Source organism: Lepisosteus platostomus, chromosome 20 (genome assembly GCF_059453375.1).
Source record: "Lepisosteus platostomus isolate fLepPlt1 chromosome 20, fLepPlt1.hap1, whole genome shotgun sequence".
Taxonomy (NCBI): domain Eukaryota; kingdom Metazoa; phylum Chordata; class Actinopteri; order Semionotiformes; family Lepisosteidae; genus Lepisosteus; species Lepisosteus platostomus.
The window spans coordinates 1,166,352-1,190,338 of NC_142630.1; the positions used below are offsets into that span (position 1 = coordinate 1,166,352).

The 23,987-nt window shown below is 42.8% G+C and overlaps 1 protein-coding gene across 5 annotated transcripts in view; it reads left to right on the top strand.

Annotated features, from left to right (window-relative positions):
• Window positions 1–23,987, top strand: part of gse1b (Gse1 coiled-coil protein b) — a 265,129-nt gene that overhangs the window by 202,451 nt on the left and 38,691 nt on the right. Inside the window, exon 1 of one of the 5 annotated variants that reach the window (XM_088614305.1) lies at window positions 14,133–14,495. The exons of 3 other annotated variants lie outside the window; for them this stretch is intronic. Coding sequence is in view for 1 of the 2 variants with exons in the window: in XM_088614304.1 (XP_088470430.1) it covers window positions 15,188–15,200 (13 nt within the window). In the remaining variant the exon portion in view is untranslated. Of the gene's footprint in view, window positions 1–14,132; window positions 14,496–15,053; window positions 15,201–23,987 lie in introns of those variants that run through there. One more of the 5 variants, XM_088614304.1, reaches the window with a different exon arrangement.

Genomic DNA, 23,987 nt, shown 5'->3' on the forward strand with positions numbered 1-23,987 from the left:
GATCCTGGTATTTCTGTATGTTTTGACCCTTGATGCTTTAATTGATGGTGATATTAATAAACTTCTCTTTCAGTATTGCTACAAGAAATAAAGGTAAAACTAATGCCATCAGCATAGTCTCAGAACAAAATGGTGATGTTTCCTTCAGCCTGTGTTAGAACCTTTGGGGCTAATCATCCATTGAAAAACTGTCTGCAAAGATCTGGTACAGTTCTAACTGACATAGTCAAAACAACAAGACCACCCCACCAAATTGACTGAGCCAGTCCTTATCTCTGAACATTATGGAAAGATTTTCATCCATTTAAATGGACAGGTAATGATTAGCTGCTTCTGTTTCTAATAGAAGACCGCACATTTTTAATTGTGTTGCAACTGAAAGGCGGAATACATTTAAATAATAAGGACCTCAGACTCATGGTGTAAGTTGCATATCAGCGCGTTTCCGGGAGGCGTTGCAGGAGAGAGGTGTTGAGACTGTAAGCAAGGCAACAGCTGCGTCGCCAGTGTACGCCGCCATGAGACCAAAGGTAGAGAGAGGCTTTTATTATTCTGCTTGCTGTCATTTGCCAAATCAATGATCTGTGTCCGAGTGATCGATGAAAGGGCTTATGAAAATTGAACAGGCTAATGGGGCGGTCACCAGCGTTCGTAATGCTAAAACCCTCAAGCTATTACTGCTACATTGGTTAATAGTCTCTGCATATGTTCCCTTTTAGCTCCTATAGAGTAACATCAAGCTATAAAGCAGCACAGAAACTAGGCAGGTCAGGGTGCTGAAAGAAACATCAAGTATCTGGGAGAAGGAGCCAGCATGTGGTAGCAAGATACAAACCCTGAGTTGCGAAGCAAGAGGAAACACTGAACATGATTCACGCAGAGAGCATCCATGAAAAGCTTCAAAGCCTTCTAAGTGTTTTATTTATATGGGTGAAACGGCTGTTGCTTGCCTATTGTGAGATTCGGAAATCAGGTGAATAAAACTTAGGGGCCCTGTATTAGGTTTCCTTTTAACATCTGATTTTAAATTCTAAAATGAAGCTTTGATGCCTAAAGTGAGACGTAGAACTGAAAAACAGAAGACAGCTCCTGGTTTCTCCTATAGGGATGCGCTGGTACTCCACTTTTCTCAGATGCATGATATGTAAATTCTAATAAGCAGGATTAGAAGTATTTATGTAACATAAACTGCAAGTGATGTTTTTCTTTCACATTTAATTCCTTGTAGGTATCATTGTCTGGTCATCCTCCTGGGTTGCCCAGGAGATTTTTCATGCAAATAAGAGTCAGAGTGAGAGGGACCGATTGACTATGTACCCTGTCAGTCCAAAAGGGAAACACGGTACTGTGTATATGTCACAGTCTCAGTCTCAGTCCTGTGGGTGTGGTTACTGCCTGGACTGATAGGAGGTTAATGATGCTCCTACTCCTGTTTTGGCAGTGTCCATTCTTTTTCAGGGCACTTCAAGGTGCACAGTATGACACATGGTGATGAGATGGAAAAGATATTCATAGACATGTAAATACTAGAAGGATTACAAAACCGTTCTGGTGTAATGCATTCAAATTCCAATGCATGCTGCACTAACGCATCGAAAAAGATAAAGGGGGGCAGATTCTGTGGCTCTTACTGACTACCCACCATACTACAAGGGTGTATCTTGTTCAGTTGAATTAATTTGTGACCAGCAATTTCATTCACTATTACAGAAGATGCTGGTTTATTTTGCTCTTGGTTCTCTACTAACAATTCATTAGATCACGATCTGTGTCTTCTGTGATGAACACACCTTTGTTTTGGGATTTGTTTACTCTGAAAACCTATAACCCATGTCTGCCTGTATCTGCCGTTGAATCCTGCGGCAGTGTGGAAGACTCCATATTTGACAGGATGTGATTATTTCACTGTAAACGTTTGAGAAGAAGAATATCCGTAAGGCTCTGTACTGTCTTTTTCTTTACGTTTTCGAATGTGAGTGTTTATTTATCCAGCACCATCTGTTCAAAGCTTTGCAGAAGGAAGTTTTATCTGGAGAGAGACACAAGGCAGGGAAAGAGTGGGGCTGTGGACACCTCAGTGAAGATGACAACCCTGAGACTGAGCAGACAGGTGGTTCGCAACTGTGCTTCTGTAATTCATTAGCAGAAACCCTATAGGAGTAAAATCTGTTACAAAAGTCAATCTGCAGGCATTCGAACATGGCTTTCTGATCTTCTTTCCACGGGAAGATCAAGACGGAAACTGTTATGATGCGATGAGAGAAATCTGCTTGTCTTAGTTCATCCTCCATACGACATCAGTCTAACACACAACCACCCCGCAGTCCCACACCGTTGCCGTTGTTCGTGTGAGCGCTCAGTTGTGGAAGTGGAGCCAGGCCCCCAGAGGGGTGGGATTCCGCAGGAGAGGGGTGAGGTCCGCAGCAGACAGGCCCGAGAGAGGCGAGAGCAAAACAGTCCGAAAGCCGAGACAAACGCCCAAAATATCCCTGGCCAGTCTTCGCCTGTGACACACTTTCGTTGTTGCTGTTGCTTCTCCTTTGTCTACAGATGTTGTGTGAGAGTGAGCAGAGAGGAACATGAGCAGAAATGGCCGTTCGCCCTTTCACAAGCCCCTCCCAGAAATAATTTTTAACATTAGGGCTGCTTTTGTTTCTTAATTTTGCTGTGCTTCCGCGTCTCTCATAGTTTATGATGGTACAAAGCCCTCTCTTAGCCCTGGCTCCTTCAGGGTCCATCAGCTTCCCGAATCCCAGTCAGAATCCCGTCCTGGATGTGCCCTGCCATGTATTCCTGTCCTTCGCACTCAGAAACTGAGGGATACCTGAACTGCTCTGGAGCAGGCAGAGTATTCTAAAAATATTTCTCTTCCCTCCAGCAAATAATTGCAGTACATCATTTTTTCATTTAACCTCTGTGAGGATTGCTCAATTAGTCATTTTAACAAAATGCCTGACACACTGCTCTGCAATCACCTTTGTGGTCAATTCTGGATCAACCCCAACTCGACCACGTTTGGAGGTGCTTTGTCTGCTTGACGGTGTGTTTTTCTTCCCGTGCTTCGGTGTGGACCCACTGGAGCCGGTCTCCTGCTCCGAGCCGATCTCTGCCCCGGCTGCTCGAGGAAAAGGTCAAGTTCGACCACTCCGGTGTTTCCCAGGAGGCCGCAGTGTGCGAGTGAGTGTGAGAGCTTGTACAATAAATCAGACCTGCGCTGCGCCCGGGGCTCTGACAGACCCTTCAGTATGCAGTGTTGCCCACCTGCACACGCTCCTGGTTTCCCTTGTTGTGTCTCGGTGGTGGTGTGTTGCAAATGCGTGGTATGTGACGGTTTAAACACATTCACAGACGTGCTGAAAGGGATTTCATTAATAAACTGGGCTTGTTACAGCTAAAAGTCTTTCAATGCTTGAATAAAGGAAGACATCAAAAAAGAATCCCTATTGTAGTGTGCAATTAAAGGTAACAAAAGGCTGAGCGTGAGGAGATTTTTTTTCGAAGAAGGCTCGTTTGATAAACATTGACTGCAAGGCTTTGATGTCTTGTGCGGGGAAAAACAGTGGCTCTCCAGCGATTGTGGACAAACTTGGAAATGAAATGGTTCTTTGCGAGGGGTTAATTATAGAGCTGTCTGGATTCCAGGATTTCTTCAAGTTTTGTGTATGAACAGTAATAAAGGGATGATCCGTAGAGTCTATATTCTGTAGCAGCAGGTTGTGTTAGAGCCTTTGAAAATGCAATAAAAGCTTTTTTCTTATGTTTTCTGTTGAGAAATGACGGTGATAGCCACACTATTACCTATGGCTAGGTTTGTTTTTAAAGTGACATTGTACATGGTAATCTGAAATATTGAGGCTTTATTTAATTGTGGAGTGGGTGTGTATGACAGTGTTTTAATGCAAAGGGGTCTTGATTCCAGGGCTGGAGTCTACCCCAGAAATCCAGCTTTTTTATGTCCAACCAGCACTTAACTAAATGCAATTTTGTCTTATGCTGCCTTTGCAAAATCATGCTGCAGATTTCATACTCTGCTGGAAATGTGAATTTTATAATGACAGCATAAAGAAGTTTTGATGGGATAATGGTTTTATCTGGCTGGTGAATTTGGAAAACCAGAGATGCCATGTTTTAGGTGGTGTGTGTCTTATTATTACTTATTAACATTTTTGCAGTCTGTTTCCTGTCATGTTTAACAAATGACATTTGTACTTTCTGTGGCAAATGCTTTGCTCAGCCGAGTGTAGTTACTGTCCCACCTGCACCATGACACTCTCTATGCACTTGATAGTGATGTCTCTAGGTCCTTCTGAGCCACAGCCTGCCTTTCCACATTCCCTTGCTAAACTATTACCTTCCTGTGGTGTTCCCTGCTGGGACATTACAAAATGATGCATGCACATTTTTCAACTTAACATTCAAATAAAAAAATCATACTAAATAAGATCTTCTAAGATTAAGATAAGTTATAGTAAATGTCAGCAAAAGAAGAGGAAATATGTTGATTGCATCAGTATTCTGACCCGTAAGCTCAGTAATTGGTAGCAGCACCTTTGGCAGCAATTACAGCCGCAAGTATTCTTGGGTAACTTTCTACCAGCTTTGCACACCAGTAGATCTCTTTAAAGTTACTCAGAAATCACTTATGGACTTCCTACAGATTCTCAGAAGGATTCAAGTCAGGACTCTGACTGGGCCTCTCAAGGACATTCACTTTCTTATTCTTAATCCATTCCTGCACTACTACTCCATTGTAGCTCTGACTTGTGCTTTGGGTCATTTCCTGCTGAAAGATGCATTTCTGTCTTAGTTTTAGGTCTGAAGCAGGTTGTTGAGAGCAATGATGGAGTTCTTGGCTCCATCTGTGTTTCCCTCGGTCTTAACAAGCTCCCCAGTCCCTGTAGAATCTGCCGCCACCATGCTGGACACTAGGGGCAGCATTGACTGAGGGCATCACTAGGTGGGGTTTGTATCACATGTAGCGCTTTGCTTGTAGAACTCAAAGTTAAAATTTTATCTTGTTTGAGCATAAAACCATTTACCATTCATTTGAAGTATCACTTAGGTGCTTTGTTGTAAATCCTGTGTGGGATTTGATATGTTTGTTTTTTTTTCAGTTCAACACAAGCCCCGTTTGTGGAATGTCAACAGGATACTGTTGGCTCGTGGACATTTTTTCCCATCCCAGCCACTGAACTGTCCAGCTCTTTCCAAGTCACTGTGAGACTCACATTCACATCCCTAACCAGTGTCCTCATTGCCCAGCTGCTCAGTTTGCAGGGACAGTCTGATCTAGACAGTGTCTGAGTGCCTTCCACTTCTTAATGGTTGACTATTCCATGCTAAGAGATATACTATACTAAGAGTCTTGAAATGTTTTTTTTATACAGTTTTCCTGTATTCCTGTTATTCTTACCAGTCTGAGGGACATTACTGGGATGAATGTACTGTACTTAGGTGTATTTATTCTGAAATCATGTGCACTACTATAATTGCACAGAGATGAAGACTACTCAAATAATTGTGTGCCTCATTAATGTAATTTTATGCAACTAAATTAATTTAGGTTTGCCCCAGTAAAGGGTTTGAATACTTATGTAATCATGACTTTTCCAGTTTTCTTTCATATTATTAATCTACTTCTTTCTTTTTGTTTTTTGCTTTGAATTAGAAGAGTAGGTTATGTAAATAACAAATATTAATTGGTACTTCAAAGTGTCATGGCTGCAATTATTAGAGCAACTAAATTTGAAAACTGCAAGGATCTGGTTACTTTTGCAAAGTATTGCCTATGACATGCTCACCACAAACTGCCACATATGCAAAATAGCGCTGGCTGTGGGGCTTTTAAAGCACTCTTAAAGAGGTCAATTAACATGGAAAATTAACCCTGAAGCACCTGGTTTTGGGAGAGGTAGTCTTGTGGTTTTGTTTTTGTAGAAGATGCCTTTCAGAGATTCAAGTGATCTGTTGTCTTTTGTTGGAGGTCCCAAGGGTACTCATGTTTTTCTTCCATAAAAAGTCAGATCAGATCCATCCTAGTGTCTTGGATGACTTGTCAGTTCACAAAGGTTGTGTGGACTACCTATAATGTTTTTTTCTCAACACTTGAGAAAGGTAACGAACAGGAGGCCATGTAACTATTTAGCCTGTTTGTTGTTTAGTAGCTTATCGACCCAAGAATCTTTTCCAGGCAAAGCTTAAAACAATCCAGGGTTTTCTGATTCAGCATACTCCTGCAGCCCTTTGCGTAGAAAAGCACCTCTAACTAACAGTTTTAAATACACTTCCACTTTCCACTTCTGACCTCTAGTTTGTGGTTCACTGTTGATACTGAGCTAGTCCAACAGACTGTCCATGTCCTTGAGGATTTTGAATACTCTTATCAGGGCACCCTATGGTCTCTTCTGATCAAAAATGGTTCATTTCTCTTAGCCTTTCAATGTAGGACGTTCCTTTTAGTCCGGGAATGTGGTTGCTCTTCTCTGGACTGATTCCAGAGTGGTAATATCTTTTTTCATTGCCATGTTCTGTTTTTTTACTTTCTTACTATTAAGTGCTGCATATGTTGTTGGAGACTTGCAGCTGTTCAATCCAGCTGTGGCCTTTCTTTCTGAGTGTCTGACCATGTCAGTGCATTTGAGTGAGCAGATCAGCATCAGAGCCTGCAGAATCCTTTCTCTAGTTGTGTGATAATCATTTCTTTACAGCAGTGGCAAAAGCAGTTTTCAATAAAAGCTGTTTCTTTTCTACAGTGGAAGAATTTTTATTAATAAAAATAGATTTTTATCTCTATTTTTTCATTTGCTATTTATAACATTTTTGGCAGGCTAAGCAATTAAATTGTTTTCTGACATCAGCAATATTATTTTTTAATATTGCAACATTAACAGTATTTTTATATCTACTCCATTAATTGTTTTACGCACAGTGCAGAATGCATTAAGCAGTGAAGGGTAATGTTGAAAAGTGCATAGTCTTGAAGAATAAGGGGGAAAATATTTCAGCTATTAAACAAGGTCACACCCAGCACCCTTTAATGAAACCACTAAGTGCCAAATTAATTGACAATGGAATCTGAGACAGTCTTGCTGTCAGAATGCACCAGTAGTTATTTCCAAAACATTGCAAGATTAAGACCTTCCCACTGTAGATCAGAAAGTGTCCCCTCTTAATGAAGCAATTATCCTGAGAATAAAAATAGTATCTAGCAGCCAGCTGGTCACAATTTATAACTGTGACAGAGAGGAGATCAGAGACGAGTCGTCCCAATGGAATCTCTGCAAAGACCCAGTTCATCCCACTGACACATCACTTCAATTTTATGCTGCATTTCTATCTGCATTTAGAAACTCATCTTATCAACATCATCTCTGCTGAGTCTGATCGGGTGTCCTGTTTCCAAGAGCTGGGGAGGATTTCTGTCTGCCTGTGGATGTGTGCAATAATGTTAACAAGTTGCCTGTGGTTTTCCAGATTGCAAAGGAACATATATAAAGACAATATAATGCATATTGCTTCATGCTGGGCTGAAACTATCAAGATCATAGGTTTCAGTTAATTAGAACCCTAAGACCCTCACATTATTGTCCCAGCTGAGAAAATTGCTTTGGAGGCAGTTTAAAACATAACACAATACAGTACATAACACATATAACACAAGGTGAATTCATCAACAACTTGAAGCTTTAGGTAGGTTAAAGAAAGACGCTGGTCATCATTGTGTGAGATAGATGCATGCATGATGAAATACATCAATTGTAAGTTGCCCAAATGAAGCAGGTTAATATTTGCTCTAGCTTGGTCATAGTGGGAGTTTTTTATTTATTTATATACACAGAGGGGAATACATGCAACAGCTGAGTATTGGGCAATGTATATGTATCTATCTATCTTTATTTTATATGTACAATTTTCCAATTTGGTGATAGGATTTAAAAAAATGTCCCTGTAGATACAGTACAATCAAAAAGGAAATAATACATTTTTTATTTGCATCATATTAGTTTTCTTTTTTTGACGTGCATGAATTACCAGAAACAAAGTTGTCAATCATTACAAAACATCAAGTATTACACATATACATATGAATAAGTGTAAAATCTGAAAAAATAATACATTTAACAACAAACAATTCATAAGCTACTGTTTTGTTACACAATATCCAGGGAAATAGCTAAGATTGGGATGTCGGTGCTCTACATGTTCAAACACCTGTGAATTGCTTTCATTTCACTGTAGGGAGATTCATATCATCACAACTTGCGTAGTTTTTGTGTTCATTTTCAGTCCACTTATCCTGGTGAGTGTTGCGGTATCTAATGACACCATGTTTAATATTCATTAATGTTTTATTTTTCTAATACTTGTTTATTTAAACAACATGGAAAAAGTAGTTTTGTTGCATAAATAAAAATAAACACCTCTGTTAAATAATATGTACACACAGCTAATGCTCCTAAAGCTGTTACTGTCTGATTTTGCAGGGAATAAAAGACTCACCCATCCTAAAGACCCTTTAATGGTGACCCCAAAATATCAGCTGTCTCTACAGGTAATGATTGTGAGGCGATTTCCAGGGACTTCCCCATCTGAAAATATGGATGTTAACCTTGGTGGCACTTGGCTGCTGTGCTAATTGCACTAACATATTTCTAAAAGCCATTTTAACACCATCAGTGACTTAATGCACTAATAGCACATGGGGATGCTGACCTGCCTCTTGCTCTGGAATATCGCGTATCATGAAGGCATCTCCCTCTCTCGTTTTCTGCATTCTGCAGCTGCAGCCCTTTTGCAATCAGTTAATAGCCCGTTTTTTTTTTGCATACATTTTGCATCCTAATTGCCGTTCTTTACCCAGCTATAATTTAATAACACGGCTTAAGGCTAGACACAGACAGGCCCCCGGTGCTCCCATGCTCTCGAGCTCTTCATTGTTGGCTTTTTTTACACATCCCTGCTAATGACATGCCTGCTAGTGTCAACAGAGCCATTGAAGCACCACTGGGTCACATCATGATAGGTATGAGAAGGGCTGGGAGGAGCGGGGGGGCAAACCTCCTTTTCTTGTTTTTTTTTTCAGTCTCTCTCCTTCAGATGGAGCTGAAAGGTTTGATAGTTGCTGGTTGTTCAGGGAGAAAAGAGAGGCCCTGAACTCTGCTTCTTTCAGTCTTGAAGGGATTTCAAAAAGAAGGTGAAGGAGACCTTCTTTCACACAGAAAAAAAGCACACATGCTCTTGCGGTGCCCAGCTTTCCCTCTTTATTCCTATTCACCAGCACAGTGGCTGTGCAAGGAAAAAAACACAGAAGTAGAAGAAGAAAAAAGGCAATTAGAATTCAAAATGTATGCAAAACAGCTGTTAACTGATTGTGAAGGGGGTGCAGCTGTACACTGCAGAGAGAGGAGAGAGACAAGAAGCCCAGGAGAAAGGCACAGGGGAAAGGGGCAAAACAGGTTAAGAAGCAGAAGAGTTGTTAGGGACTCAATGGGATCACAGCAAGGGCTCCTATTTATTTATTTATGCATCGCCCACTCCATACAAGAAAGGTCTTGTCTCCTGTGGGTGATATATTGTAATGAATTTAGCAGCAATGCACTCCTCTAAAAGCTCATAGTAACTTAAGCCTTTTTATGAAATTAAAAAAGGGATGCCTAAGGCATGCTAGGAACAGTAAAGAGGTTTGCACACACACACAAAAGAGAATGTGAAAGCCCTCAGACTCTGCACAATAGGTCCCCCAGAAACACCTCCCCCAGCTGGGCTCACAAAGATCATCAAGTGATCCCGACAGAAAGCGCCAGAGACTTTCCACACAAAGAAATAGGCAAATATTTTAATTCATATTTCTGTTTTCTTGCAAACAAGATCACTTGAGGTAAAGGTTCATGTTCCGGGACACCTTGAATTTTGGTTAAAAGTACTATTAGCACCTGTTCTAGTAGGGGTGCTATGATGATGTTTTATGCTTGTCACTGTTTTGATATTGGTGAACTCGCGTCTTTCCTTTGTCTCTTCAGTGAAATGCAATCGCGAGGTGCAGTAAAGACCCAAGTTCCCGTTGAAGTGCACAGCTTCTTGTACGTACCTGAAAAACAAGGTCCAGAACCCAGAACCCGCTCTGAGTGCCATTGCCTGCTGCAGTTATTTGTGTCTTCATTCTGTTAGATGTGCTTACTGCAGTAGGAGTGGACCCTGGCTCAGAAGCACGCCTTATCTACAGCACTAAGAGTGCCTTTCCTCTGGGCAGTGCAAATTATCTTGAAATCTTACTAAAAAGCCGGGTTGTCAAGTAGCACTACATCCAAACCATTCCTTTGCTGGATTTTCACACAGCCATCTCTTTTATTGCTTAATTAACTCAGATTGGAAGGTCGGCTATGTGACTGCCTCTAATGATTGTGTAATGGCTGTGTAGGTAGAGTAATTAATTCATGGTGCGCATCCAATTTTTCCCTGTTTTTAATAGAAGAGTGTTTTATTACCTTCTTTCTGCTTGGCATGATTGCCAGTGAAATCCCTGTTTTAAGCAGGCTCTTGGAAAGTAAGCGCCTGAGATCCTAGGAGCTGCAGAGTGATCCCGACCTGATGAAGCCGTGACCCCCGATTCATGCGTCAGCATTAGCCCTGCGGTTCACTATGGAGGTTCAGAGTTTATCGTGAGGCGGATGGGGGTCCACATCAGGACCGTACATAGCCATGGCTGTGTTTTTAGAGAGGGCTTGACAGCAGGCAGTGATTTCTGATTTCTGATTTCATGCTACTTGAAAAATTGAAAGCCATCGCAAAACAGACCAAGTGCAAACTACCCCCTCAGATGTGTTTTCTTTCCTTGGGGCCAAAAGGCTGAGATGAGTGAGTAGCCTGTTGTGTCTTGAACATGTATTTGTGCAGCAATTTAAACCACATTTCACAATCCATGTGATGTAAGCCCTATAGTGAGGTTATCTCCACTTTAAGGGTTTTAATAGATTATCTCACGTGTCTGGTATGTATTAGTTTTAATATCCATCACTGAAATTCCATGGGACCTGCATGCAGCCTGCCTTCCACCCCTATGTACTTTTTACTCATCCGTCATGGTACGTGTTTTGTACATCTGCTTTTTGACACAAAGACTTGCTTTTAATGAGATTGATTAGGTAATGAAGCCGAGACCATTGTTAAAAGTAATCAACCTTCACATCTATGAAGCTGTAGCTTTTGCTGATGATTCCCTAAAAGACCTCTCACCGTACAAACCGCTGCAACGTGAACTGTCCGGGAGTGAGGAGAGGCGATCAGACAAAGGCAGTGCATTTACAATAAGTGTGTGTGTCTGCTGGTCCAGGCCTGGAGAGGAGTCTAAAAGGTTTTTTGCTAATGTCACAGGAAGCTTAGACTGTCATCTTGTTAAGTTTTGAGATGTTATGGATGTTTAAGACCACCCTTTAAATCGCAAACCCTAATTGATTTATTATAGCTCCCCATTACCTTGCACTTACTTGAAAGCAACAATAAATCTTTGCTGCACACAAGCACCTAATGCATAGTCTCCTGGTAATTGCAGGTGCCATTTCAGCAGGCTAACTTATACATATGGACCCACCATATTTTGCAAACAGAGGAACTTACTTAGTCTGTCATTGACAAAGCAGGTGTTTTTTTTGCCTAGATAGATCGCACAGTTTGTAATTGTGAGTATTGTTACAGGTGTTTTCTTACCATCAAGTTTGGTGATCACTGGCTCATTCCCTCACTTTGTGCTTGTGAATACGGATTGCTTTTCAGAGCAGACAGTGTGCTTTATTCTTCATTATTTATGACAGGAGGAACAAGCTGTGATTCACTAACAAGTGCAAAGAATGCGGTTAATAGCCATGCATCTGGGAAGAGAAGGCCATTAACAAAGATGGCAAACTTCGCTGCATCTTTCAGCATTCATTACTCAGGTGCCACACCAGCGTATTTATTAAATTCCCATGAAAGTTTTAGGATTTATTGTGATGCTTGAATTTTGTATCCAGAGGTGCTGTTTCATAATGTGTTTGCTGATTAGCATAAAACCCGTTTGCTTGAGGAAATGGTGCAAAAAGCCTTTTTGAGGGGCTAAACGATCCGCCAGATCTAGAATTAAACTGGTAAATGTTGCTTTGCTCTTCATTTTTTAAAATGTTATTAGTGTCACGGACAGCCTCTGGTTGTTCTCTCAATATGTGTCATTTTGTGAGATTCTGTGCCAGACGCAGACCAAACTGTACCCATCGTCATACAGATTATACCAGGTGAACCTGGGAGGTTTTTGTGGCTGTCCTGACTGCAGTTCTTTGACAGACTATTACAGCAGCACACTGGCAGATCACAAGAACACAGTGCTGGCATTAGACGGAGAAGTCTTCTAGTGCCTTTGTTCCTGGAAACCTGTAAAACTGTTGGCTGGCTGGGCCGCCTGCTACACTCTCCTTACCCACCCCTAATATCACAAGAGTGTGGTACGTGCGAGAAACTGCTGGTGGTGTTGCACAGTCTTACGTTTGGACGTTCGTAACAGTGGTGACAGCTAAGCTTTTAGCACTAAATTGTAGCTGTACATAACCCTCCCTTTAATACAAAATCAGCGTGCATACTGTACACATTTATCAGCATGTTTATTTTTAAACCATAAAAAGAACTGACTGTGAATCATTTCATGTCTGTATAGATTTGTCTTGGTTTATTTATAAATCATTTATATTTTGTTTATCGTATTTAAATTAATATTACAACTCGGTTTTCACCTATTTATTGTCCTAGTTTTCCATTATTTTCTTAAGTATTTTCTGGAAAAATCAAGTGTGGTAGTTCTAAACTATTTTTAATCATTTTAAATATAAAATTTGTAGAATTATGCATGAACACAGGAATAACAATGCGTTCATTATGCTTTCAGAATGCAGTTAGATTCCGGTGAAAAGTAAAATTGAAAAAGAATTTCATTAAGGGAACTGTTAGTTCAAGAGGAGCTAACCGCGGGCCTGAGCGTATACAGTGTGAGCCACTCAGGGCAAATTCAAACACCGCAATCTGTACTCGCTTCTTAACAAAAGCAGGCTAATTTACTTGTATTTTACAAAGCAGCCTTTGACAGGCAACAGAACCTGTCATCAATCTTGCTATGCCGGTAGAATTTCCTTTAAAAAGTGCTCTTGGCTGGTGGCTGGCCTCTAGTGGTCTCTTAAGTAAATTTCAGAGTATCTTTTTTCACCCCCGAGTCCCGCTCTGTTATTTAAATGAAATTCAATGCTCGCTTTGCTACCGTGGAGTCGAGCTACTGCTACCCCGAACGCAGTGAGCCGCTGGGCCGCTTTCTGGTGAATTTGCGCTTCGATGTCACTGGATTTACTGCTTCAGTTCGAACATATGTACAGCGGTTTTAGTGTGGAAAAACTCTTTTGTCACCGTTTCCGATGTGAGATTCCTCAGGTGTATATAGACTAGTCTTTATGTAATCGAAATGGGACGAAAAACAATTGTGGTTATGTAAACCGTTTCATTACCGGGCACGGTTTTCACCTTTTGCACAGCGGATGACAATACTTGGTCTTAACAGATTACTTAAAAAATAAATATGGTAATTCACAACACTGGAAATGCATGTTAACAATAGCTCGAACCTCAAAGTCTCAAGGTATCACAGAAATGTTCTGTGGACACGTCAGTGTATGCTCGCGTTTCAGTAGGGCTCAATGTACTTTTGGAAGCGAGAAGTTTAAAACCGCAGCAGAGAGCACGGACAGTGCTGCATCGGCCGGGGTGTGATTTGCAGGTATGCAGGGCTTAGACGGATCGTCACTGAGCTCCGACACGTCGGTTCTGCGCGTATATAAACGGACGTCCCAAGGAAGAGGCAGCATTTGAACTACGAAGGCTTTAAAAAAGATCTCCGACCACAGGTTTCCGTTTCAAGAGTAGCACACTGGGGCATAGATGTAACCGTTTTTTATCCTCCCTTGTTTCACTGCTCAGTTTGTTACAGACTCGCGTGTCTTTGAGTGCATAGCGCTCTGGTGTTCATCCAGACAGCCCGGGGCGTCTCAGGTCTGAGGAGACATTAAAAACAGCCGAAACCAAGGAGAGCAGAATTAAAAGGGGGGACAAAATAAAAACTTGAGTCTCTGGCAGAAAACATTGACTAGGCGGTGAAGTGAACAAAACTGCATCCCCCTTCCCTGTTGCGTGGTCTTCTAAGTTACTGGGCTTCCCTAAAAATTGGAGGCGACATTGGTCTTCATTCGTATTCAGGACACAGTAGCAGTGTGGGGTCGGCCTACCGGGGGCGTGTCGCCCGAGCAGGTGCTCGCTGTCCCGGCCCCCGGAGGCAGGGCGCCCCGCCTCCCAGCCGGGCAGCCGGCTCAGAGTGGCCTGGCCCCGCAGCGTCTCGGAGCAACAAAGTGTCTGCAGCCCGGCGCCGGGAGACGATGGATATTTGTCTCACACGCGTTTAATCGGAAAAGAGTAGGATTTTATTCTGGTCTGAGGTGAGTAGATGGGTTCGTTAACGCGTCGATTGAGATCGCTAGCCTTTAAAAAAAAAAACAACAACAGCAGCAGCCCGGGTTTTGTTTAAGAATAACTCTGAATGAGAGTAGTGGAAAGTAGTAACTTGGAGAATCGCTACCGCGGCGGCTAAACTGCAGCTTCCCGGCAGCCAGGAGCCAGACTTCACGCCTCATCTGCGTTTGGTGAAGGGAGGCTGTAGCTGTCCCGGTTTGGGTGAGTGCGAGGGAGACGACAAATTAGCTAATTGATCGTTACAAGGTGTTTTTTTTCTTTAAAAAGATGGCAGGGCAGATGTACGGTATTGTGGTTTGATTTCAAGTGAGTTAGGCTTCGTGGCCGGATGGGTTTTCGTGTTTTCTGCGTCGGAGTTGGAAGGGACGCGTCCTGGAGGGACCGGGGGGAACAAAAGACGGAGATAGATTGCGGATACACGGCCGTGCCGGCCTGTGGGAGGCAACTGCTTTAATAGACAAAAAGTCACCGGTTACATCTTGAGGTTTTCTGTGAGTTCAACGCGCCTGTGCTGCTGTTGGTGGTTTAGTGGAGCTCCGCAGGACACCCCCTGCGCGTCGAACCTGTTTGCTGTGTTGCTCACCGCCGAAGAAACGGGGTTGTCCTGAAACGCACAGCCCTGTTAGGGGACTTGTCATCCAGTGTGACTGCCTGTCACATGAACTTCAAAAGTATGTATTATTTCGCTAATGAGTAAACGGCTCAGGCATTCATGAGCTACTTGCTATCTTTCAGCTGTCAGACTCGTTCTTTATGTGGTTCCGTCTCTCTTTGTCATTAAATAATGACTCGACTGACGTCGCGTTTGTTTTTCTTGCGGCACACGGGGGGTGTGGGTTCTGTGCTGCTCCGGGAAGTTTTGCCCCTTTCCGTGGTGCTGTTAATGACATCTGCGCTCAGGGTGCGCTCCTGTGCGCACAGGCGGCAGGTGGGTGGCGCTGCCTCTTGCCATGTGCCCGTGTTTACTAGCGTGTCCGCCGCTGCCCTGTGGCAAGAGCTCAAGCTGCAGACCGTGCAGCTGCTGCTGTCGGGGTAACAAAGTACACTTTTAACTGCCGTCTTCTCCAAACACACTGCAGCCTTGTACACCCAAGGCCCTCGCCCCGGTGTTTGTTCTTCTGCGCGATGTTATCAGGAGACCAGGAAAACGGGATATATTTGACACCGCAGGATAAAACCGTTCCTTAACCCGACCACCTCAACCAGTACTAATAGGGAAATCATATTTTAACTTCATTTTGATTCTTATCTCTTAAGTGCATGTGCGAGTGAAAACTCCAGAGCTGCTTTATCTCATCTTTCCATGAAAACGTATTTTAAAACTTCTCCTGAACGCGTTTTCGTCATAAATAAGATAAGGCTTCAGTGAGCGTTTGTTAGAAACAAAACGTTTTTTTTTTTTGTCGTCCAAAGTGCTGTTAGGTACTGATGGTTTGTCTCAGAATTTGTCCTGGATACACTTGGACATTTTCAGTTTAATTAGTCGTTAAAATGATCGCATTAAAGCTTGAAACATTAAAACAAATGGTTTACTTTTGTAAAGAAGTAATCGTTTGCATTTCCTCATAATCCTAGAACCAGCAGAGACTGTTTTGAATAAAACAACCTTTATCCTTCCTGATAGTTTGCATTTTGTTTACATAGGTTTGTGTGGGTGATCACTATCATTCCACCCTGATTTCGAATGTATACTAATACGTTTTTGTTTTATGCAGAAAGACTTTGTAGTACAGAAGGAATAAACCATGAAGTCAAACTGTACTGCTATTAAATTAATTGAGTGACAGGTTTTGTTTTGAGTAGGCCCAAGTACTTGGATAAGTTTGTCACTCTAGTTCTCCAACCCTTGTCTTTTACAATCTTGAAGCCAGTTTTGCAGAACAACTTAAAGTACAGAGATGCGAAGGAGGGCCTTTACACTAAGGGTTATATCACAATTGTAAATTTGACAGCATTGCGCATGCAAGTCTTGAAACGTCAAAACTGATCACTGGATGGTTCTCTTAGTTTTCTTTGCTAAAATGTCTCAGAATGTTTCCACGGGATTCGCTTTGTGTCAACATCTCACATCTGCTTTGCTGATCGTAAAGAAACAGGGGAAACACCACAGCCTTTCTGAGAAGAGTGTGTAAGCACTGGAAAAGTCCAGTGTCATAAACTGTAAGAGGCAGGTCACTCAGATCAACTTTCTGAGGCAGCTTTGTCTGCAGTTTTCAGTCGGCTACTTTTGCACTTCTGGTTCTGAAATTAACATTCCTGTTTTTTCTCTGTTTTTGAGTCACACAGGTTACAGTGGAGGGGTGTTAATGCAGAGCAGAAGGAAACAGGAAAGCCTAGGTTAATGAGGTTTTGCAGTACACAGTAGTGAAAGATCTGTGATGAGACATGTCAGAAAGTTACTTGTTAACAAATGGAACTAATGGTGGAGACACTAGAAACTGTCAGAAGGGCCAAAGAGGTGTATTTCTAAAGGGTTCTGCGAGGTTATGAACTACCCTCTCTGCCTGAAAAGTGTGTCTTTTCTGTTGGGAACAAGTTGGAGTTATCTCTTCATGCGAACACCAGAAAATGTAAATATTTTCACACTGTAAAAAGATAATGGCATGTACTGAATGTTGCTGATAAGATCCGATAGGTGTGTGTGTGCAAGATGTTTATGCATTCAGACATGCAAGGTGGATCCGGCTCTAAAAGGTGTGGAAACTGGAAAAACCATTAAGGGAACAGATGCCGTTTGCACATGGTGCTGCTAGTTATGTCTTTGAAACAGAATTACCAGGTATCATAACTGTGTTCACTTCTTACGCGATGGGTATGTATAACACTGCGGCTGCGTTTGTGGTTAAAAAAACTGCTGCACTTGTTTGAGGGCTATATTTTAAGCTTTGAAGTAGATTTTGACTTGTCATGCACCACTCGTTTAATTTTATTCTCAAATTCTGCGATGCGGCACAGAAGTGCTCCGCTGTTTCACAAATATTTCTTCAGATACGTTTCTTGACGAACGTGATGGAAACCGCAACCTTTTTAATGGCTGATGGGGATTGTAATGTTACCCGTTCTGCAGTGGGTTTGAAATAAAACTAGGTTGCACTGAAACAGGGAGTAGTTGCAGCTAATTTATTTTGGTAACAAATGCAGTTAGGCTTATGCCTTGGAGGGCAAGTGTACAGGCCAGCTTTATCTCACATGTGAGGGGATGATTGAATTGGCAAGCCTAATGTAACAGGTTGAGATGAGCCAGTGATGGCAGCAGTATAATGGAGGACTGAGTACACCCCTAGGGCAAACAGTCCATTCACTCTTAATTCTGCTTGGCCTGTTTTACACAAAAGTACCTTCAACATTTATTGCTGTTACACAGCACACGCCTCACAGAAGGCCAAGCAGGCCATAACTATTATAAAAACCTTTTACTGTCTTAATGACTCTCAATTATACGGTCTCCCGATCACAGCGAATGATTCGGCTCTGAGCCCGTTGGGAGGGTCACTCATTTCTGGCCTTGTACATTCTTTTTTTTTTAAAGGCAAGTGTCAAAGAAAGAGGTGGAAGAAAAGAAAAGGCGTTCCCTTAAAGTCATGATGAAATTTAAAGTCTAGGGTTTAAAGGGTAAAAGGTTTAGACTTTAGCTAATGGAAGGTGGCTAAAAGGTCCTTCTACACTGCAGTGTTTACTGAAATGTCACTGTGTCACCCTGCGTATGACTACATGCTTTCATTTTAATTGAGCACTTTAAGTTACAAAAATAACCATAAAATGTGCTGTAACTCACAGCTATATTTGTAGCACTAACATGCAAGTCCCCATTTATATGTTCAGATGGATTTTACCAGAGCTGGGAACAGAGGTGTAGGCTTGTCAGGCCTGCATGTTTTATCAATGATGCAGAGGGCTTTCACCACTGAATATGGGATCTCTGTTCTATTATACAATTTAAAAGTAATGAGTATTACAAAGGAAGTCATATTGTGCAAATTGATACAATTTTTCTTGTCAGAAACCCAGACAGAAATAATAAAGGCTAATGAATATTGTGTTTTATATGTTGTGCAGTTGCCAGTTACCTAGACTGTCATGTTATTTTATTTTTTGCATCAAGTCATTCCGTCCCTTGGAAGATAAGGCAGGCAATTTCCTGGAGTCAGTATTCCTAATGTGCCTCTCGGATTTTCACATTACAGTGGTTTCATCTGTATTCACTGCTGGAAATAAAAAGGGCCTGTCTCCCAGACTCTTTGAACATGATCCCTTTGGCAGATGGGGAGCAAACTGTGGCTTGGAGCCTCTTCCCTTTGCTGCTGGACCGGAGGTCTGAAGGTTACATCGCTGCTTCTGGCAGGAACCTGTAACGAGTTGACAAAGGCTCAGCACCCACAGTAGTCGAACGCTGTCCGCAGCGAGAGTGTAAACAGTCAAGAGTCTGGCAGCACTCGCTCTGCACACAATAGGCAGCCTCTGTTCACAAGCAGCAGCAGCTAAAGAGCTCTGCAGCCCTGACCTTGATCCTTGCTGTGTGCAAGCAAATGAGAAATGTGAATAGCAGCAAGTAGGTGTACTTGTCAGGTACAGAGGTTTATTGAAATATGCATTAACGGCGACGTGCTTTGCTGAATCGACAAGTGGCTGTATCATTATCAGACTTCCAGAGGTGTAAAAAAAAGGAACATTATTCAATGTTTGCTGCTCGGAGCCCACAAAAACCGATAAGCACTTAAACATAATGCAGTCCGCTTGGAGATAGAGAGCAGAAAAAAAAAACATCACATAAAGTTAATTCAGCCGCATGGCTGTGAGAGGTCATGAAGTTTCACTGTTCTTTATTTTTGAATTGAAGCTGAGTCTACTGCATCTTGTCAGTTCTAGTGGTAAAAAAGCATCAGGAACCTTTGGATTGTGGATGGAGGCCTGCAGGTTAGCCTGTTCATCAGTAACTCAGAGCAGTCGTGGTTAGCTTAGGAACATTGACCTTGCTCTGGAGCGGCATGGTTGATTAGCTTTAATTAAAAACATGAGCAATCAGGTGCCTTAACATTATGTAGAGGATTCAACCCCCCCCCCCTTTTGTGGTTTTAAATATTTCCTAGAAATATTTACATTTAAAGGGAAGGAGGTTTCAGATCAATTAACAGCAAATTAAGAGTAATTATTCCCCTGTTGTTGTTTTTCTTTTAACATAAATGATAGGAATTGTATAGTATTACTTTCGTTTTCTTTGTTTTGAGCCCTTAATCCTGAGGCAGGCAGCCGAACGCCCCTGGTTTCCTGTGAGGTCCGTGGGGACGCAGCCCGGCTCCGGCCTGCTGTTCCCGTTGTCTTTGCCGCTGGGCTGTACAGGTTGCCTTGCAGCTCAGATCTTGCTCAGGGCAAAGCCTGGCCTCCCTGGGCCACTGGGAAGGCACTTTGTGTAGTGTCTCCACGAGGCGCCATTCTTCTGATGTGGCATTACAAAGGCCGACGGGCGCTCAGGTGTTTAAACCAGTGACAAGACGGAGGTGATCTGGGGCCAGCCTAATACTGCGCAACTAATACTTAAAAATTAAAAATAAACAGAGTTTAACGACAGGATATTGATTCCAGTTGTCAGATCACGTATACGCATACCTTAGCTTTGTGCAACAACCTGAAACTTTCAGGTACCATAAATAATATTGCTAAACATATGCCATTCTAATCTGCAAACGACCTGAATATAGAATACTAATTTTTGTATAAAAATGCATTAAGTCCTGTTCTACACCTGCGGATGCTTTAGCATGGTCATTGATGGCTTATGATGGCTTTTTTTATCTATCCAGAAAAACTGCAATTTCCCTCATGGGATTAATAAAATATCTATTTTAGAGATTAGGCGAGCTATCCAGGTGAAAAAACTTTTCTCCACAATGGTTTCTCATTTGAGCCTCAAGTTAGAAATATTATAGACAAGTCCCTCCTTTACCTGTGTTAAATTGCCTGTTTACAACACATTTGTCCCCATCAGGTTCTGAGGTCCTTATTGTTTCCAGATTGGACTATTGTCATACTTTGCTTGCTGGCACCTTTGAGAGCTCTGTAAATGGATTTCTACATGTCAGCACCCAGTGGCTAGAATATTAATCTGATCTCAATCCCCTCATAAATACATGAGTATCACTCCTGTCATAGCCCCCCTACACTAGTTCCCAGTGTCACATAGGATTAACTTCACAATCCCTCTTCTCATATATGAAGCATTGAACAATCAGGCATCTTCCTACCTCCTCAGTGTGCGGAGGTCCATCCTCGAGACAAGAAGGTCGTACGTTAGGCAATTAGGGAAGCCCTTTCTACAGGAGTGGCTTAAACTGTGAAACACTCATTGAAATGTGAATTCTTCAGGAGTGTCTTCACCCCAGTAGCACTAATATAAAACTGTCTAGTGACTTGGGTGCAGCGAGATCAGCAATGCTGAAGGTATAAGAGAGCTGGGGGTGCTGTCGGTGGTGGGAGGGGCGATGTGTACAGGCTGATATTGAGTGTCTTCTTTTGTTCTGACTCAACAGCGCTCGCAAGGCTTTGGTTTTCTTCCGCTGTTCTTCTGGTTTGGGTTTTGTGTCTTTCGGGGCAGAGAAGAGAAGAAGGCTGAGATGGGCTTGGGGCCGGGCAGCAGGCTGGGCAGCGTGGGGACAAAGCCTTTATTATAGCACTGCAGCCGGCTCGGCATCAGCTGAATGTCATATGGTGTCAAGTGCTGGTGTGTGTGTGCGTGCGTTTGTGTTTGTGCAAAAAGTGGGCTGTTGTGTTAAATATACCGGATGCCAGTCCCCGCAGAGAGTAAGGCTTTGATTAAACCAATAGCACTACTTAAAATACCACACACGTATAAGCTTATTTCTCATTCCTATCCAAACCGGTCTGTGGTTTTTGGTATATCTTCTTTGCAGCTTAAGTTCTACTTTCTGGAAACAGCCAGCAGTTAGTCTGAGCTCTTTTTGAGAAAAAAGGAACAAAAAATGTTTTCTTCTTTCTAGTAGCAAAGGCTTCCTATAGTTGATGCCTCCATAACATTAAACTTTAACAATGTCTTTTAAATCCATAAAGCCATCTGTGATTCTTCAGAAGTAATCTGTACTAAGTATCTTGCAAAATGCTGCAGAAACGTCCATTATAGGGAGCTTTGGATTGGAACAGAAGTAGCTACAAATAAGAAAGGAGCTAAACTAATGCGCCTGTGTTTTTTTTAGCATGTCAGTCTGTTGTTAAGGGGCTAGAGGTGTGAATAGTCACCAGTTGCTAACTATAGAAGTCATAGATGGCCTTGGAGGTGTGACCCCCCCCCTTCCTGCGGTGTAATTACCCCAGTGTAGCTCTTCTGCCCCCCCCCTCCACTGCCTCTTTCGCTCTGCTCTCTCACTAGGACCTGGTGCTCAGAAATCAGCCAGGCTATTAGCTTGTAATTAGAGCGCGCGGCAGTGGCAGGCGGGAGCTACAAAGTCGAAGGGCTGCCAGGGGATGGGGACTGGTAATTAGCAAACCGCAGGAAGCATCAGAGCTGTGATTAGTAACGGCTCTTGAACCATTAATGTGGAAGGCAGGCAGGGTGTTGGGGAACAGACAGAGAGAGGGCGCAGTGGGGGGGTAGTCGAAAACACTGGCGGATTGGATAGAGCAGCACCACACGTTTCCTGTGAGGTTCTGCGGCAGCACAGCCCCTTGTTTCCTGGCAGTGCTCAGTCCAGATTTGCAATTGATTAGCAATTGGCTGCCATCGAGCAATATAGCCCCCTCCTCAGAAAAAAGGAACAAGAACACTCAACCCTCATTAGAGAGGCTTCCTAGGCACCACATTATGTGCAATGGAAAGAAGCCCAGATCTTGAGTCTAAAAAGGCCAATAAAATCAACCAGTAAATGTGTTCAGATGGTGTGTGGCTTAACTATCATGGTTGTGGTTCTGGAGGATGCCATTTATTTCACTGAGGTTAGTTATTAAAAAACTCTCCTTTTATACAGTCCGTTTTATCGGTGCTGTAAATAACTGCATTTCATTGGCAAGGCATCTGATCACATAGGATTAAACTGGTTATCTTGCTACAGCAGCTCCTACAACAGACAACGCTGCAGAGGGAGACGAAAGATGCGCTGAATCGCGGCGCCTTCTACGGTTAGTTTTTGATAGGAAGCTGGCATTGTTGAGTTAAGTGTTTATTTTAAAGGTCTCTGAAACGGGCAGAATGGACTTTGTCCGAGTGGTAGGCTAAGTACACGTGTGTGCCAGATCGCAGGAGGGGGCTCGCTTGATGAGCCACGGGGGTGCAGCTCTAGGCTGAGGGCTGCAGATGAGTCTTCCAGGTCCCAAGCAGGTGCGGCCACTGCCAGCAGCCCGCAGCCAGATCAGATCGGGCCAGACCAGGCCTGGAGGGGGAGGTGACTGGCAGGTTCAAGCTCTCAGCCTTGACCAGGTTCCTCTCCGCTCTGCACTATCAGTGCACCAGCTGGCCGGGGGCGTGCCCTGCCCTGGGGAGAGGGCTCTGCGGAGCTGGGCACCGAGCAGCCTGGCCTGCCTGTGTGGAGGCTGGAGGCCTTGAGAGGTATCGGTTTCGTTTTGCTTGATGTCGTTTTCAGAGCCATGGAAAATGGACATGTCTGGGTGTGTATCCGGGTCTTCTGACGCAGGCTTGGGTTCCACAAATATCACGTGAATGTGCTGTTCATTGGACACTTTCACAAAAGCAGCAAAAAGAGAACAAATAAAAAGTATCATTAAATTAAAGGGGGTTGCTTTGCTACACACTGTAGCAACAGTGTTCCTCGCTTTGAAGAGTCTGTTTATTAAAAGTGTATGACATTCTGGGGTGCACACCTCATTTCTTCTACTGTCCTTGTAGAATAAGACAAGTAAATGTGTGCTTTGAAATCCAATAGTTTGGTGGCTCACGATATTAAAAACAACACAAACAGCAAGCCCATTATAATGGATCTCCTGCTGTTAAAAGCAAGAATCAAAAAGATTGCTCGTTTTCAGAGTTCAGCTTATCTTCACCAAGGGCAAGTTCAAGACCAGTCATCTAAATTGCGTGTCTCATAGTGGGGGAAAAAAAAGAAAATGTCTGTCTTTACCACAGTAAAATTGCTTTGAAAACGGGGTCAGCAGAAGCTTGATGTTGGTGTCATGCTGTCTGTAAAATCGATTCTTCCTCAGACTGCTATAGTTTAATAATGGAGCTTAAAACGTCTGCCTTTGGCTTAATAATGTGGACAGGGAGATGCTGCAGACAGGGAGATGCTGTATGTCTGCAGCATCACATATGAAAAAACCCTTCGTGGCCGAATTGAACTTCTCGGTGTATAGTGTGTTTTCCAAGGTGTGATCACATGTGATTTGTAAATGCATGAAATAAAAAATCGACCTTAATGCTCAAGCAGCAGTTTTAGATTACTCAGAGGACGCCTGGTTTGAAACCCCTGGAAAGGAGATCTCATTAAATCGCAATCACA